This window comes from Vicia villosa, linkage group LG2 (assembly GCF_029867415.1).
Source record: "Vicia villosa cultivar HV-30 ecotype Madison, WI linkage group LG2, Vvil1.0, whole genome shotgun sequence".
NCBI classification, from domain to species: Eukaryota; Viridiplantae; Streptophyta; class Magnoliopsida; order Fabales; family Fabaceae; genus Vicia; species Vicia villosa.
In genome coordinates, this window is record NC_081181.1 from 178,689,293 (window position 1) to 178,704,948 (window position 15,656).

The window sequence follows — 15,656 nt, forward strand, 5'->3', positions numbered from 1 at the left end:
TTGAAAAGGGAGAAAAAGTTAAACGAGTTAATAAACAATTAATGATATTATAGATAAAAAGACAATCATTACTTACCGAGAAATTAAAGTTACTAGTTTTATTGATTTGCGGAAAAAGTCAAAAATAGATAATTAAAAAGGAGAAAGATTAAGAGTATTTTTTTTATAAAAATGATTTTTATTGAAAATAATTTACAAATAACTTTTTTAGAAAAAAGTTCAAATAAAAAAATGAATTAATAATCATTCTTAAAATTTTATTTTAGATATCTCTTTTTTTAGTATAATTTTTTTGAATATCAAAATTTTAAAAAATCAGTTAAATTTTAATTTTTTTTTAAAATTTATAATTTTGATATTCAATAATACATAGTTGTATTAAAAAAATGTCAAAATTAGTATTTTAATTTATAAAAAAAATTTTAAAAAACTTTCAACATTTTAACAACATTTTTATAAAAATTATTTTTAAAATACAGAGAAATCTACTTTTTAAAATTAAAATAAAATGTTCTAAAATTCATTAATCTCAAGGATAGGCTAAAAGCTTGTTTTTAATGATCATAAAAAACAATTTAAAACAATTTAATAATTTATAGATTAACTTTTAAATTTTTTAAAATCTATTTTGTGTTTGCTAACCATTAAACTTTTTGAGCTTTTATTTAAAAACCTGTATAAAAATTATTCAGAAACGTATTTTATTAAATTACATTAAAACAGTTTTTCAATTTTTTTAGATTCTCATTACAAAAATATCCTTAAGACTATGTACAATGGTGACATTATTCAACACCCTACTTTTTCAATTTTTATCTTCCACATCATCTTCTCTCTCTTCCACCTAATAATTCAACACCTATTCAATTTTTTTTCACTACAATGGTTTTGTTTAATAAAATTCAACACCCTACACCACATCATATTCTTATTTTCTTTTAAAGTTTTGTTTTTATGATTATATATTAATATCTATTATCAATTAAAATTAAATTAAAATAATTAATATTTAAACTTTTTTTTTTAAATTTAATAATTTATTTATTTTTTTTAATTTTCTATTCTTAATTTTTTTTCTTGCAAGTAATAAATAAGAGATGTAAAAATAGTTATTTTTAAAAAAAATAAAATTATAAAAAAACTTAAAAATGCAATAAATCTAAATAATGAATTTTGATAAAAATAAAAATAATTTTCTATTCTTAATAAATTTTGATAAAAATAAAAATAAATAAAAAATTTATTTACTATGAAATAATTAATTTTAAATGATTAAAAGAAAATAAAATCTAAATAATCACAACAACTAATAAAATTGTGTAAAGTGTTGCATGTGGCCCCACTTTTTTCTCATTCAACATGTTGAATCTTTTCAACACCAATTAATCCACATCACATTAAACACCTCATTCAACAAACCATCGTAGACATTCAACTATTGAATAATTTTTTCAACACCCCATTGTAAATGGTGTAACAAACCAATAATTTTTTTGTAAAAAAAATCATTTCACTGAAAAAAAGCTCTTAAAAGTTAAAATTGAAAAATAATCACTTAAATTTTTTTAATGTCTTAAAAAGTTAAAAGAACACAGTAACCAAGACTCTCAACAAATCCCTTACCCGAATTCAAATCCCTCCGTCCGTCCATGCGAACTGCATGGCTCCACCGTCCGAACCTCATCGCCGCCGTCACCACAACCACAACCACATCTCCTCCTTCTTCCAATCCGCCGCTTCAAATTTCCTCTCTCTCTTCAACCAACCCAACCCTCCACCTTCACCTTCCCATTCGCCTCAACTACCCTCCGCACTCTCTCTCCCTCTCTTTTTCGCGCCACCTCTCTCCGCTCTGACGTTCGAGTCCACCTCCGAGTCAACTCGCCCTTCCGCCAAATCGGTTAGAGTCTCGAGGCTCAATTCCAATGTCAAAGGTGGTGGAGGGCCCGCTTTTGTTGGTCAAGTTTTCAGCATGTGTGACCTCTCTGGAACTGGTCTCATGGCTGTTTCTACTCACTTTGATATTCCTTTCATCACTAAAAGGTTTTTTTTTTTTTTTTTTTTTGAATTTTCGTTACTCTTTATTTTCAGTTTATCTTTTGAGTTTTATTTTTAAGCTGTTGTTATGTTTGTGAAATTGAATTAAGATTGAAGTCGTAACTTTTTTTGTTGTTGTAATTTTATATATATTTTTAATTGATGGATAAGATTAGCTTGGTTAGTTTATTGCATAGTTATATAAATAATAGTTTGTGGAATCCACTTTTGATTCAGTAGTAATGTATTGATTGTTTTTGGAAGAACCAAAAGCAATTCTAGAGGTGTAGAATTGATTTTGGAATGATTTTGAGGCGTTTGGTTCTCTTTAAGTAGAATTGTTTCTGTCTTCAGAATTGTTTGGTTCTCTTTAAGTAGAATTGTTTCTGTCTTCAGAATTGATTCTACTTGAAGCTAGAATTTGTAGCTTTTGAGTTTAACGTGATTTTTACATTGAAATTTATTATTCAACTCATTTCTACAGAAACAATTTTATAGAATCAATTCATTCAAAATCAATTCATTTCACCGCAGAACCAAACGCATGCTTGAATGAGCTTCTAGTTCACGAAAGCTTCTCTATTGTTATAAATATATGGTTTTTACTCAAAGAAAAGCTGTGTTGTTGACTAGCAGTTATAGCTATAGCCTATAGTGCTATGGTACAACAAAATTTGAACATACCACTAGGTTTTATTAGAGTTTTGCCAAATAACAGTAATTGCTAGTAGAATTTGAACAAACTGCTATTTTCTGTGATAGTGTGATTACCGATTGACAATAGAATAGTTCTTATATGATTTTAATTTATATGAGAAACTGTTGTTTAAAAACGGACTCTTACTGCAAGATTCTTTTAATATTTTTTACTATAATTGTTTCTTATGAAATTTATTCAAGCCGGCACTGAAAAGAACTTTTTTTCCGGTTTTCTAAAGAACAGAATATACTTAGGTGTTTGTTATGTAGGTGTGATGCCCGTGCTTTTAGGGTTTCCGTGTCTGATTATGAGGACATTTAAATCACCTTGCATTTGTAAGCAAATACGACCTAGTGTTTGGTTTCATTTAGCAAATCTAGGCATCCAATAGAGATGTTAAGAGTAAGGCTAATGTCATTTAAAAACTGATGTAACGAATACGAGGAGTCTTGCTTAGGAAATCCAAGATGCTTGGCAGTTGTGGAACAAAAATTGTAAATCTGTGTCCTTTGTATTAGGGATTGAAATTGTGGCTTGTGTTTGTTTAGTACCTCATTAAACTGAAGCATAGATTAAGCTGTTACCATCCATTATTTTTCTAAAAGCATACTATTTCCGCCTGTTATCTTATTTTCTGCAGAACCCCAGAGTGGCTGAAAAAAATGTTTGCTGCAATCACCAAGAGTGAGAGGAACGGCCCTGTATTTCGCTTTTTTATTGATCTAGGAGATGCAGGTTAGTTCATCGACAGTCCCCCTTTTATACGTGCCTTTAGTTTGCTTGTAACATTTTCAATCCATTAATGTCTTGTCATATTCTTCAAAGTTTTTCTTCATAACTTGATGAATCTATTGTTGTTGTCATATGCTTCAAAGTTTTTCTTTATAACTTGATGTTCGAAGTTTTTCTTTATAACTTGATGAATTTAGGGTTGTGAGTTGTGTCGATGTTATCTAATTATCATTGATGTCCTTTAACTGCGACCTAGGTTAGCTGATTTCCCGTTTTCTATAGCTCATTCTCTATGCATGTACTTTTAGCCTTAGTAGGTTTCTGTTTGTGGAGATGCTTAATTTATAATTCCAATATATTCAGCTGCTAGTCAAGATGCCAATAAAAATACTTTATTCATTTTTATTTTGTGAAATAGAACATGAAATACAAGCTGATGGTTAGTTGTTAATCACTCTTTCTTATTTGTTTCTCTGGGGGATGGAAGGGGGTTGACTTTAATATTTTAAAAAATAAAAATTCATTAGAATGAACTGAGGAAGATCAAGCTAAGGGTCTTCCACAACTTAAAAAACTAGGTAAACGAATATGTAACAGGATGCCCAATCTCTGCATATTTAAAATGGAAACCCCATTAAAGCAGCCATGTGCAGAACACCAATAGTGATCCTAAAACAAAACCCTATCCCATAAGATAAGTGGCAGAGAGGTACCCCTAAAAATTTGTACATTTGGCTCGACCTAGATGCATCAATGTGTGACATATGATGCATACAGCGTAAAATTTTACTTGCTTACCTTTTCCAAGCTTTTATGATACACCGGTGTTCTAGAGTGAAGAGATAAAACCTAAACCCTAAGGCTATGTTTGGGAGTTTGGAGGGGAAGGGAGGGGAGGGCTTTGAAAAATATGAAGAATTGGGTGAAAAGGATAAAAAGATTTTGGGTAGGAGGGTTTTGGAGGGTTTGAGTTTATTCATAACACCAAAAATCCCATAAAATGGGGGAACTCAAAAATTGTATTGAAGGAGGGTTTTGGAAGGTTTTGAAGGGCTTTCATAAATTTTCCAAATATCTTTTAGGTTGTTATAGTATTCTGAAAATTAAAAATTTAGTAATGATAATGAGTCTTTTATCATTCTAAACAAAACCATTTTTTCAAAAAATGTCAAATATTTTTCTATAATTTTTTAAAATTTTGTTTTTGGAAGCCTTCCCCTCCCCTCCCCTCCCCTCCAAACTCCCAAACATAGTCTTAGGGGTTTTTGCAACCTCAAGTTGATGTACAGTACAAATTAGTGTCATAATGTGACTGAATCTCACCCTTGAATTACACACTTCTGACCTACTATGACCGAACCTGATCCTTGCATTGCACATTTGTTGTGTGCTAAAATATTCCCTTAAACACGGTGTATATTTTGTAGGGTTGCTCATGGATAGGTTATTCATATAACCAAACCACAACCATGTCAAAACCACTTGTTTCAACTTTCAATTGGATTTTAATACCAATCCATCCCTTTTTTATTTGTTACTGGTTAAAACTGGTTATATCCAAATTTGTTATAAACTTGGTTAAAAAAATATCGATAATATGTTACCAGATTCTTGAAAATAACGTACTACTGACTGCAATTATTTAATTTTTAATAATGTACAACAAAATTCAGTTAATAAAAATCAAACAAGTTTCAGTAAATAAAAAAAGGTATAACCATATTAAGAAAATCAATTATGAATAAGCAACAACCAATTTGAGATTAGCATATCCAGATTATCAGCCATAATCAATATCACCTGCTCCAGCACCTCTATTTCCACCGCCGACGGAAGACGCAAAAGAAGCGGTTGAGTTCAAAATACAGCACGTGCGGTGGCAACAGATTGAAAGCAAAAGAGGCGGATGAGCAAGCAATGCGGAAGCAGCGATGCAGAATACAGAACACACGATCTGAGAGGTGAGATTGCAGAATGCTATAACCATTGCTTTTATCAAGCCGAAGAACACAGAAACAGGGAACATAAAATTGCAGAACACAAAAACACTGTCATGAAGACGGAAAACACACCGTCACTAGTTACATCTGCTGTAGGTGATAGCTCTTCAGGCGTCGAACAGTGGCAATGGCTCGGGAATTGAGATCTAAGAATAGAAAAAGGAATGAGATGTAATCGAGAAAATATGAAATCTGTTAGTAAAAATCATAAATCTAAAACCAGTCTAGAGTGGAGAAAAGTCGCAAAACATTCCATAACGGGGTTTCACCAAGGGGTTTTCGGTCATCCATTTCACAAAACCAGATAAAAAACCAGTAACCACAACGGTTTGTAGATATCTGGTAACCATTGTAAATATCTGGTTTTTTGAAAACCGCTTATGGATACATTTGTGTTTTGGACTTAGAACCAGATACTTTGTGCATCCCTAATATTTCTGTACCTTCATCACTATATATTTTACATTCGTTTTTTCCTTGAATTACTTTCTTATCATCACATATTTTGATTAATGTTGATCTCCAACCAGCAATTAACACCTAATACTGACTTTTTACATTTTAATCGCTCTAGTTTCATATGTCAAAAAACTCAATATTCCAAGTGGCGTGGTGGGTGCCTGCCGTCTTGATTTGGCATATGAGCATTTCAAGGTACTGTTGACTTTTTCAAATTGCCATTTGAGATATAGTTTTGCTAGTTTGAGTTAGTGCATTTACGGTTATATATGATCCACTATTGGTTTGGCTGTTTAGAAAGACACAGTGATGCAAATTGCATGTAGATGGTTGTTCCAAATTATGAAATTCAACATGTTAGTATTCTTTTCTTACTTCTATGTTCTATGTTTTTTGTTTGATGTGTTGCTTGCTATGTACCATGCAGGAAAAGCCTCACTTATTCCAATTTGTTCCAAATGAGAAGCAGGTATTATTTTGTCTTTCATTGTTGCACATATTTCAAATTTATTAGACTATAATCTTTAAATATTATAAATATTTTACCTTCAGGTCAAGGCAGCTAATAAACTTCTGAAGACCATCCCACACAATATCGCAGGGAAAAAGGTCGATGGGGTGCCTGTGTTTAGTGCTCAAAACTTGGATATTGCAATAGCAACTACTGATGGAATTAAATGGTATATATTGCTCATCTTCCTTGTTTTATGTAAATAGGTGTTATTGTCATAAAACTTGCTTATATGTTGTTTTATTTGAAATTTAATATCAGTAAAATGATTATTGTGCATTTGGAAATCTCTTGTATCAGTAACTCAACAGGGGTATCCTTTCTCATGTTTCTTACACATCTATGAACATAAATTTTAATTTTTTCTTTATGATTGAATATAATTGCCTTGGCCTAGTCTCTTTTTTTGCCGTTAATTATTCCTTGGTTTTCTTAGTTTTCTTGAAAGTGTTTGTACAAATATTGATTTGTGTTATGCTATTTTTCTGTTGGGAATTAGACTTACTTTGATTATTTAGCCCATTATGTTAACTTGAATTTTGAAAGATAAAAGACTGTATTATTATTTTGAGGTCGGACGTTCTCTCAAATTCTTGAAATAGCAAAGTAGTCCACGAAATTGAAGATCATCAATCAAATTGGTTATTTTGTCATTAATTTTTAGGGGTGTAAGCGGATCAGAAAAAACCGATTAAACCGACAATCCAAACCAAACCAAACTGAAATAAAACTGAATTCTTCTGGTTCGGTTTGAACCGAACCAATGAAAACCGATGTAATTTGGTTCGGTTTTCGGTTTTAGTTTATAGAAACCGCCAAACTAATGAACCGAACAAATGGATATAATTACGCTTTAATCTTTAATTCCATCTATAATTAAGCCCAAATTTTGTATCGGTTCAACCATTCGCCATCTTTGTTTACACTTCATTCCTTTCAACAAAACACACATCTAGAACCAAATTCCAAAACATAGAAAGTAGAAATTATAAATCACATTTTTTTTTTCCACTGAATTGCTGCTCTCATTGGCTGCCACAACTGTTACTTTCTCTACCGTCTTCCTTCGTTAATTTTCATACATAATTTTATTTATCTTTTATTTCTTCTTCAATAAAATTCCTTCTAGTCTTGTTTGTTGTTACAAAATAGTTTTGATGTGTGTTTGAGTTGTGAAACATGTTTAATTGATATGTGTTTTATTATGTTCTATTTGTTAAGCTTTCAAATCTCTTTTCAACTTTCTGATGTCAAATGTCAATTTTAATAACTGATATTGAACTTATTGATGTAATGAAAATTATAACATTGTTTCGTATGAATTAAGAGCAACTTGTAATTTATTTGAAAAATAGAGCATGAAATAAATTACATGAAATGTATTATTTAAAAAAAGAGAGCATAAAATACACTGAAAAACATGATAGTGGAGAATACACTGATGAATATAATTTTTTAAAAAACATTGTAAACTGGTCAACCGAACCAAACCAAACTAAACCGGTTAGTTTGGTTTGGTTCCATATTTGAAAATTGTTAAAAATCGAACCAAACCAAACCGATGAAGATATCATCGGTTTGAACCTTTTTTCGACCAAAAACCGGTCCAAACCGATTTTGATGAATCTGGATTACAAAATAGAGATCAGTTGAAGCTTTAAACCAATTTATGAAAATATGCTCCATTTGAACACACCTTAAATGATGTTTTAGTTCAGCATTTCTGACCCTTTTAGATTACAAAGGGAATAAATTTGTTTGAGGCACTTCAATTTGAGGGACTGATTTCCCTTTTCCTTAAATTTGAACTATCAAATTGCTGGACACTACAATTTCGTGGAGCAAAATTGTGATTGACTCTTATTATTTCAAATACTATTGTGTATAGACTAGTCTTAAATATAAAATAGAAATAAATTCTTGTCCCTGTAGTTACTGGCTATCATGGACCATGGTGATATGTAGTAAGAAATCAGTGTTATTTATGTAATTACAACACACTTCATTGAACATCGGGTCCTTAGAGCAATGAGTAAATGAATTATTTTCTAACAAAGCAACATAATATTTATGCAAACCTTATTGCGTTGTTTGAACAGGTATACTCCCTACTTCTTTGATAAAAACATGCTTGATAACATTCTTGAAGAAGCTGTTGATCAACATTTCCATACATTAATCCAAACTCGGCACATTCAGCGGCGGCGAGATGTGGTTGATGACAACTTGGCAGCAGAAGTGATTGAGGAAATTGGAGATAGTTTAGGGGAGCCTCCAGAGGTATGACTAGTTTTATGAACATTTTATTGTTTAGTGAAGTACAAGAATGAGGAAGAAAATTTTCATTTTAGTGAATAAGAATCTGATATGGAATAGTTTTCAATCCGAACCTTTCATACTAATTGATTAATTTAGTATATGTTTGAAGTTAAAGTAAGTGATGATGATGTTTGTTATTGAGAACAATGTGTCAAGATTAAGATCGTACCTAGGATGGGGGGTGGCAAGAACTTAAAACACAACAATGTAAGAAGGATCATAAGATCCTACTAAAATGAAAAGTTATACTTATGTCAGAGTGGGAGGAACTCTTCTTGCTCCCGGCCTTGAAAGCCACGGCTGAAACTGAATGCTTCAGTTAAACAGTCTTGCAACTCTACACCTCCAATCTATTCCTATTGAAAGTTTCCAGACTACTTTTTCATTGGTAACAAGCACAGCCCCATCCACCACCATGGACGGTTTGGCCTGCTGTCACCATCATTGACGTTACTGGATAAAAATAAACACTGCTGTATTAAAACAATAACAATGGGTAGATGATATCTACAAAATTTATTCAAAGTCCATATTTAACGTGAAGGTCACCGGACCAAAATCAGAATTGCAGTAATAACTGGATTAAAATGAATGTCGTTGGAGGTGAATCAAAACCAACAAAAACCAGGAAAAGACTTAAAAAATCAGAATCAGAAAAACCTATATTGCATAAATTAATATTGAATTAGCATTTCACAAATCAGAATCTATTTCATAAGATATATACATAATTTTTAGTAGTGCATAAATCCAAAGAAAGAGGACTCTGGTTTCGTTGTCGCACGTTGGGAAAGTAATTAAACAGTTTGTAAAAGACTTCCACAGCAACGACAGCAGAATAAGTCATGTTCAGGTTTGAGAAATTTTGGAGATGAACATCATAGAGGAAAAGGCATGTGATATTTTGATTTTGGTACTCTGATCTACGCCATTTATTAATGATTGACAATGGCTTCTGACTAGATATGCCCCCATGAAAAATAACTATTAAATATTAACATTATTAAAGCAAACTTAAATCTGAAGTTTCAGAACCATGACATCCAAGACAAGTCATAATTAGTCACATAAGACCCCACTTCCAGCCCTCCTATCACCTTACATTTTATGCTCTTCTGAAACATTCACAGACCTCTCTTCATCACTCTCCTCTTCAGATTCCTCTTCTGAATAATTCACAAATAATTCATCATCAGAATCCTCCTTTGAAACATTTGCAGACCTGTTGTCTTCTGTAACATTTGCAGACCTATCATTATTAGCATGTTTGCCTTTTCCAAGACTGCTTCCGTCACCATGCATGCGTCTGCGCTTTCGATGCTTTGCTGCTCTCAAGCTTCAAAACAAGAAACAAATGTTTGTAAGAAAACAAGTTATAAAGTCCGGTCATTAACTCCATCCAGTATCTGACAACCACAGTCTTCGACCTATGCTTTATCACAACTCATTCATATTCATAGCAAACACAACACAAATATAAAACATAAATTGAAATATGCAATTCATCCTCACTCATAACTACACAATCTAAAGAAAAACGTTAACATTGTACTGGGGAATAATAGATTACCTCTTCTCAAAAGCTTCAACATTAGCAACGCAAACTAAATTTTCTCCAGGCTCCCAAGTATTTGCTGTCTCATCCCATCCGGACCTTGAGTGATAAATAAACAAATAAATAAAATATTATTAAAAATATCTTATTTCGCCCCTCACCCTTTAGTTTTATCACAATCTAGCTTAACAACAAGAACAAAAACAAAAGATGCACTCACCATTGGACAAAATACTCCACCTTACCCTGAAAATTGCCACAAACAAAAAAAAACTAATCAGGCAAAAGAAGAAATTGGACAAAAAAATGATCTTCATACCCAGATAACTGAAAAAAAAGAAGAAAAAGGAGAAATTTGACCTTGTGGACCCTCTTGTTATGAATTGCCCCGACTTCAAAATAGCCATCATCGAGAGATGGGAATTTGACAGCGGGAACATTTTTCGGAGCTTCCGAGGTTTTTTTACTCATCCCTTGTTCACCCTTAATGACCAAGGCTAAAAATACTGCAAGATTAAAAAAACAAAGGGAATAAATACAGAGACACGGCAGCAACGTTAGAACAGCGTCATCATTGACGGAATTCGAGTGAGAAACAAAAACACGAAAATTGCATCTGTTTATGGACTGAGTGTGAATCCGAGTTGTAAATGAATCTATGCAAAATCCATAGCCCTGCATTTTTTTTATTTAACACTCTTACTCCTTTGGCCAGTTTCTCTTTCCGTGTCGTCCTTTTATTGGATTTTAATGTTTTCCATTTTTATTATTTTTTCACTGAAAAAAAAAAAGATTTTTTTAATTATTTTAGTTTTTAAGGATTTTATTCACGCTCATCCGTTTGTTTCCAAAATTTATGTGGTTTATTTATTTATTTATTTATTTATTTATTTATTTATTTTTGTCCGCTTAAAAAAGCTGTTTTTTTATTTCTTTGTTGATGCACACAGCTAAACACAATACTTATATTATTATTAATCTTTTGTTTTAAAAAAATTATATTATACGGAGTAAATCGGTATAGATATTTTCAATTTTAGTAAGTTCTGTTCCACTTATTTAAAAGCGAAGTATCATAACCATAACATCTGGAACAGTTCATAATTAGTCAGAGACCATATCTAACTAAAATAATAACCATCACCGGAACATCCAGCAGCCTCACTATCACCAGCCCATGCTATCCAACCACAATATCACCTTGCACAGAAGCCATTTCCAATGAATTTGAATGCAGACCAAGCTATGACAGCTCAGAAAAGTGGGGAGGGGAGGATAGATGTGAAGAAATAAGATGAGCAGAGAGGATTGAAGTTGAAACTTGAAAGAGATGGAGTAAGATGCGTGAATCTGGTGAGATGGGTTGAGAGGGTCAAGATACTCGAGTCGAAGGAGATGGGTGTTATTTTCGGGAATTTAAGGGTGGGTTTATGGGATCCCCAACTCAGAAATGTCCATTTTGGGTTGCAAGAGATCTCACAATCTTTATGATCTTGCTCGTGACCTCACTTCGATCTTACGAACTAGTTATTTCACATGTGATTCGACTCAAGTAGAGGAGGCAAGATTGTGAGATCATGTGATCTTATGTTTTAGATCTCAAACTTGATAACAATTGATAAAGTATGACCTGGGACACCTACTATAACTTGTTCTTGAAGAGTAACTAGTTGTGTTGCATTTTTTTAAAGGACTAGTTTGAGATATACATATAATTAATACCCATGTTTATTTTTCTAGGAAAATTGTTTAGTTTCTTGTTCATTTATACTGACAGGTTCAAGAAGTGATTGATGAAATGGGCCATCCCAGTATACCACTAAGTGTTATTTCTAAAGCTGCAGAACTCCAGTTCCATTATACTGTTGACAAAGTGCTCTTGGGTAATAGGTGGTTGCGGAAAGCAACAGGCATACAGCCGAACTTTCCATATATGGTTGACTCATTTGAAAGAAGGTAGATTTTCTCTAGTTTTTTATTGTTATTTTCACTCTAGCGATTCTCAGTCCAGTGGTTTCATATTCATGTTTATTATTTTTTATTGTTATTTTCACTCTAGCGATTCTTAGTCCAGTGGTTTCATATTCATGTTTATTATATCTAAGTATACAAAAACAAAATAGTGGCAATTGGTTCCAAGAATAACAAATTGTTATACCAATCCATATTTAATTAATGGGAAATGCTAACTAGTGCCCTCAGGGCAATGGTTAAGCATTCCAAAATAGTAAATTTATCTCGGTAATCTGCGTATTTAATGTCTCGAAAATTGAAATATTAAATTTTCTATAAAATATTTTCTTTTTTTGGAATGCTTAACCATTGCCCTGAGGGCACTGGTTAGCAAGACCCTTAATTAATTTAGCTTAATCTAGCACCAAAGTAGGTCCAGGTTCGTTTAGACATGTTGATTAGAGAAACTAGGACCTGTGTAGTCTCTTTGAGAATCATATATTGTGTTCTGATTGCGCATTAACACATGTATTTGGTTTTCTGGTTATGCTTCTCTTTTCTATTAGTTGCTTAGTATCTAGAGTTTAAAGTGGCAACCCAAACTGTGCCTACCTGGTGTGCTTCTGAGTGTTTTTTTCCCAGCCAACCTTGTTCTTAGGTACTGGCCTTTCTATAATCTATACATATCTCTGGTGACCTTTTTGGTAGGTGTCTCCATGCTACTAGAATCACCTTCCTTTGCTTCAGTCATCCATCTGAGATTCAGCCCCAAAGGTGCTTTCATGAGCCCTTATCTGCGTTCCCCACATCACTTTCACTGTGCAGTAGGCCATTCAGCAATCTTTCAATCTGGCAGATATCTTGTCCGATCTTCCTATTTTTTTCCGTAGTCCTGATTTGATGCTGGTCCTGTCATGTCCTGCATCGACAGTTGCAAGTCATTCACATGCTTTGCGGTGGTCTTGTTTTCCAGCCTTTGTTATCTGACTTGAAGGTTCATAGTTGTCAGAGGACCTTCAAATGCTCCCATTGCTCTAAGTTTGAAGCCTTTTCAATAGTTATATGACAATGACATCTCTCTACCAACAAATTGGATGAAGTAACAATGAAGCCATCTTTTCTATTGTCGAATTGTGGCTCAGCTGTGAATTAAATTAAACAAGAGGATACTTTTGCAATTACTAGGAAATGAAAACAGGAAGCATTTTTTCAAGCCAATTTGACTTAAAAACATGTTTTTGTTTCTATTTTTTTAACTGATAATTAAAAGGAGACTGCCTGATCTGATATACTGTTTTATCTCTGTAACACTTTTTGTTATCCTGCAGAACTGAGGCGTCTTTTCTGAGAGTTACAGAGTCAAGCAGCTGCCCCGATAACTCTAAATTGGAAGAGGATGCTAAACATACTGGGTGTACAGACTCTACTGAATATAGTTTGGATGACATCACTGAAAAAGTAGGGTTATCAAAAAAAGGTGTAAATAAAGAATATTCGAAACAAAATACCTTTCTTCCAAAAGTTACAATGGTTGGTCTCTCTACGGAAGAAGCAGGCCAGATGAGCAAAGCTAGTTTGAAAAAAACAATGGATGATTTGACAAAAGAGTTGGAAAAAACAGAACTAGATAATATAACTGATGGTGGTAGTAATGAGTACAAACTAGAAGATGATAGGGATCCACTATTTGTAGCTAATGTCGGTGATTATTATTCTAGTATTCGAAGGACAGGAACACCTCGTTGGATTCGAGGAGGGTCAAACTAAAACTTGCATGGCGACCGTTTCTCTTTTTGATGGAAAGCTCAGAAACAACACATCGGGTTCGAGGAGGGTCCAATTAAAACCTTTTTGTTGTCAAGAAGAATGTTTCGTTTGGGGTAGTTTTGGATATTTTTTGGTGTCTCCAAACAAATAAAATTGGGAAATTCAGGTTACTGTTTAACAATGTTAAAATGTCGAGGCTGGAAATAATATGCTCCGGGCCTTTTGGGGTGTATACTAAAGTTGATTGATCAAGCTTGAGATTATGTCTGATCAGAATGTTGTACATCATCTTTGTCTATGTAATTTATCAATGTTTCCCATTTTTCTGATTTCTGGGATGTTGAATAAATCTTGCATTACAGAATAACTAGCTAGAAAGTAGAAACTATTTATATACTTGGTTCTGTCAAAAGAAAATATTATCCATCATACTAATCCGAAGTTAAGAGGTTTTTCCTTATGGCTTATTTATATCAGTCGTGTTTATGACCAAAATAAAAGAAACTTTTGCTTCTTTCCTTTTCATTTTGTTATGCAGGCTAAATGACCGAAAATGAAATATTTATTTGCTCTATTGGATATGTTTGTTTTAGCCTCACTAACCTAGAATTAAAAGTAGAGGATTTCTCATTCCATCCTGTACATTACTCTCCTGTTCTGGCAAAATTTTGAAAATACTCTTTTGTTTGTTTTGAAGGAGAGGAGAGGAGAGGGGAAGACTTTTGAAAACGAAATTTTAAAAAAATATAGAAAAATATTTGACATATTTTTAAAAAATGATTTTGTTTAGAATGATAAAAGAGTCATTATCATTACTATATTTTTAATTTTAAGAATACTATAACGATCTTTAAGATATTTGGAAAATTTATGTAAATCTCTTCAAAACTCTCATTCAATATAATTTTTGTTTTTTTAATAACGAAGTTTAAAAAAAAATACAAAACAAACTAGCATTTCAAATAAATTACCCAACTAATCATGTTTGTACTTTTTTTTCCACGTGGACGCTTCCTATTTTCTTAAAATTTTTTTCAGTTACCTACAGATTTGGTGTTACCTATGGATTTATCTGCAGATCAAATATTAAATATTTTTGTATGATAATTCGCAGGTAAATCCGCAGGTAACACCAATTCCGCATAAAACTGAATTTTTTTAAAAAAAAATAGGATGCGCCATGTGGGATGACACCTACGTGGAAAAAAGTCCAAACATGATTAGTTGGGTAATTTATTTAAAATGTTAGTTTGTTTGGTTTTTTTTTAAAACTTGATTATTATAAAAAAATCTTTCAATTATTGAATTCCCCCATTTTAGGGCGTTTTTCGTGTTATAAATAAAATCAAACCCTCCAAAACCTCCTTACCAAAATCTTTCTATTCTTTTCACCAAATCCTTCTTATTTTTCAAAATCCTCATCTCTCTTCCCTTCCAAACTCACAAACAAAGTCTTAGAATCTAAAAATTTAAATACTCTTAGAATCTGAAAAATTAAAATTTGGACACATTTTAACCATGCTAAATATAAGTAAAAAAATGTCTGGATATTAATATATGAATTCACTCTTTGCTCACAAGTAATTTGTTCTAGGGGTTTGTTTGCATATTGAAATTTGGATT

General features: G+C 32.4%; 2 protein-coding genes across 2 annotated transcripts; one reads left to right on the plus strand and one right to left on the minus strand.

The window, feature by feature from the left end:
- The first annotated feature begins 1,581 nt into the window (after window positions 1–1,581).
- On the plus strand, window positions 1,582–14,362 carry LOC131653113 (uncharacterized). Its single transcript, XM_058923163.1, has 8 exons — window positions 1,582–2,043; window positions 3,378–3,472; window positions 6,044–6,123; window positions 6,356–6,397; window positions 6,481–6,608; window positions 8,539–8,719; window positions 12,091–12,269; window positions 13,595–14,362. Exons 1-8 carry the CDS (start codon window positions 1,661–1,663, stop codon window positions 14,031–14,033), a joined length of 1,527 nt encoding a protein of 508 aa, XP_058779146.1. The 5' UTR covers window positions 1,582–1,660; the 3' UTR covers window positions 14,034–14,362.
- On the minus strand, window positions 9,615–10,789 carry LOC131653114 (chromo domain-containing protein LHP1-like). The gene is made up of 4 exons (XM_058923164.1): window positions 10,674–10,789; window positions 10,534–10,559; window positions 10,329–10,412; window positions 9,615–10,094 (listed from the first exon to the last, which is right to left on the minus strand). The coding sequence occupies exons 1-4, from the start codon at window positions 10,782–10,784 to the stop codon at window positions 9,857–9,859; spliced, it is 459 nt and encodes a 152-aa protein (XP_058779147.1). The 5' UTR covers window positions 10,785–10,789; the 3' UTR covers window positions 9,615–9,856.
- Window positions 14,363–15,656: the final 1,294 nt, after the last annotated feature.